Source organism: Myotis brandtii, unplaced genomic scaffold (assembly GCF_000412655.1).
Source record: "Myotis brandtii unplaced genomic scaffold, ASM41265v1 scaffold1132, whole genome shotgun sequence".
Taxonomy (NCBI): domain Eukaryota; kingdom Metazoa; phylum Chordata; class Mammalia; order Chiroptera; family Vespertilionidae; genus Myotis; species Myotis brandtii.
Window position 1 is genome coordinate 112685 of NW_005353896.1, and position 2395 is coordinate 115079.

A 2395-nucleotide genomic window follows, 5' to 3' on the forward strand; every position below is an offset into this window, starting at 1 on the left:
CCATGTGTTTTAACCAAGGTCACCTCTCCGAGAAAGGTTGTTTCCCCAGGTGGGGATTTTCCCCTGAGGTTAGGGAGGGGATACAACCCCTTAACTAAGTGCCAGGCGGGTAGTTAATCACTTTAACTACAAACAATCACGCTTAAGCTACATAATCTTTACTCCCTGGAATGGAGATAAGAAACGCCCTAACCTTTGCAATAGAAATTGATAAGATTAAAATCAACTGGTATAAATACTGATGTAATGAGACAATAAACACCAGAACTTGGGTGGAGATCCAAACCAGAACTTGGCTGGAGATCCTGGCTAGAGATCCTGGCTAGGCTGCTGATCAACTGAACGCTGTCTCTGTGTCCTTCCTTCTTCGCCGACTCCATCCACACCTTTGGGGACCCCTGGACCTGCTGGGGTTGGACCACAACAATGGACTATGACTTTAAAGTGAAGCTGAGCAGCGAGCGGGAGCGGGTCGAGGACCTGTTTGAATACGAGGGCTGCAAAGTTGGCCGAGGCACTTATGGTCACGTCTACAAAGCCAAGAGGAAGGATGGAAAAGATGATAAAGACTATGCTTTAAAACAAATAGAAGGAACCGGAATCTCTATGTCGGCATGTAGAGAAATAGCATTACTTCGAGAGCTTAAGCATCCAAATGTCATCTCTCTTCAAAAGGTGTTTCTATCTCATGCAGACAGGAAAGTATGGCTTCTGTTTGACTACGCTGAACATGACCTCTGGCATATAATCAAGTTTCACGGAGCTTCTAAAGCAAATAAGAAGCCAGTTCAGTTATCTCGGGGAATGGTGAAGTCACTATTATATCAGATCCTAGATGGGATTCACTACCTGCATGATAACTGGGTGTTGCATAGAGATTTGAAACCTGCTAATATTTTAGTTATGGGTGAAGGTCCTGAGCGAGGAAGAGTAAAAATTGCTGATATGGGCTTTGCCCGATTATTTAATTCACCTTTGAAGCCTTTAGCAGATGTGGATCCAGTAGTTGTAACATCCTGGTACCGAGCTCCAGAATTACTTCTTGGAGCAAGACATTATACCAAAGCTATTGATATTTGGGCTATAGGGTGTATATTTGCAGAGCTACTAACGTCAGAACCAATATTTCACTGTCAACAAGAGGACATCAAAACTAGTAATCCTTATCACCATGACCAGCTGGACAGAATATTCAATGTAATGGGATTCCCTGCAGTTAAAGATTGGAAAGATATAAAAAAGATGCCTCAATATTCAACATTAATGAAAGATTTCAGAAGAAATACGTATACCAACTGCAGCCTTATCAAGTATATGGAAAAACATAAAGTTAAACCAGATAGTAAAGCATTCCACTTGCTTCAGAAGTTGCTTACCATGGACCCAATAAAGCGAATTACCTCAGAACAGGCTATGCAGGATCCCTATTTCTTAGAAGACCCACTTCCTACATCAGATGTTTTTGCCGGTTGTCAAATCCCTTATCCAAAACGAGAATTGTCAAATCCCTTACCCAAAACGAGAATTTTTAACAGCAGAAGAACCTGATGACAAAGGAGACAAAAAGAACCAGCAGCAGCAACAGGGCAATAATCACACTATTGGAAATGGTCACCCAGGGAATCAAGATAGCAGTCATACACAGGGACCCCCGTTGAAAAAAGTGAGAGTTGTTCCTCCTACCACTACCTCAGATGGACTGATCATGACCTCAGACTATCAGCGTTCCAATCCACACGCTGCCTATCCCAATCCTGGACCAAGCACATCACAGCCACAGAGCAGCGTGGGCTACTCAACTACCTCCCAGCAGCTTCCACAGTACTCACATCAGACACACCGGTACTGAGCTGCGTTGGAATATTGTCAATGCACTGTTGCTAATGCTGCCGGACTAACTGTGCAGCTCTCTGCGGGAACCTGGTATGGGCCATGAGAATGTACTGTACAACCACATATTCAAAATGTCCAATAGCCAAGTTCCACCACTTTGCACAGACTGGGGTAGTGGCTTCCAAATTGTACCTATTTTGGGGTTAGACTTGAACAGAAAGTGCTAGCATAGTTTGTGTTGTGGATTTGCTACTTCCATAGTTTACTTGACATGGTTCAGACTGACCAATGCATTTTTTTCAGTGACAGTCTGTAGCAGTTGAAGCTGTGAAATGTGCTAGGGGCAAGCATTTGTTGTTGTATGTGGTGAATTCTTTCAGTGTAACATTATCTGACCAATCGTACACACACAAAAAGTTTAACTGGTACTTGAAACATACAGTATGTGTTAACTCAACAAAATAACTGAGACTCAAAATGAGATTATTTTGGTACACCTTTCATCCTAGTGTCTTATCAGTGGGTTGATTCATTTTCTACATTAATCAGTGTTTTTTGACCA

At 42.5% G+C, this 2395-nt stretch overlaps 1 protein-coding gene across 1 annotated transcript; it reads left to right on the plus strand.

Annotated features, from left to right (window-relative positions):
• The first annotated feature begins 426 nt into the window (after positions 1-426).
• On the plus strand, positions 427-1986 carry LOC102256840 (cyclin-dependent kinase 8-like). Its single transcript, XM_014547738.1, is given in 2 exon segments — positions 427-1470; positions 1472-1986. Coding segments are annotated over 2 exon segments (1422 nt in total). The 3' UTR covers positions 1850-1986.
• The last annotated feature ends 409 nt before the right edge of the window (positions 1987-2395 follow it).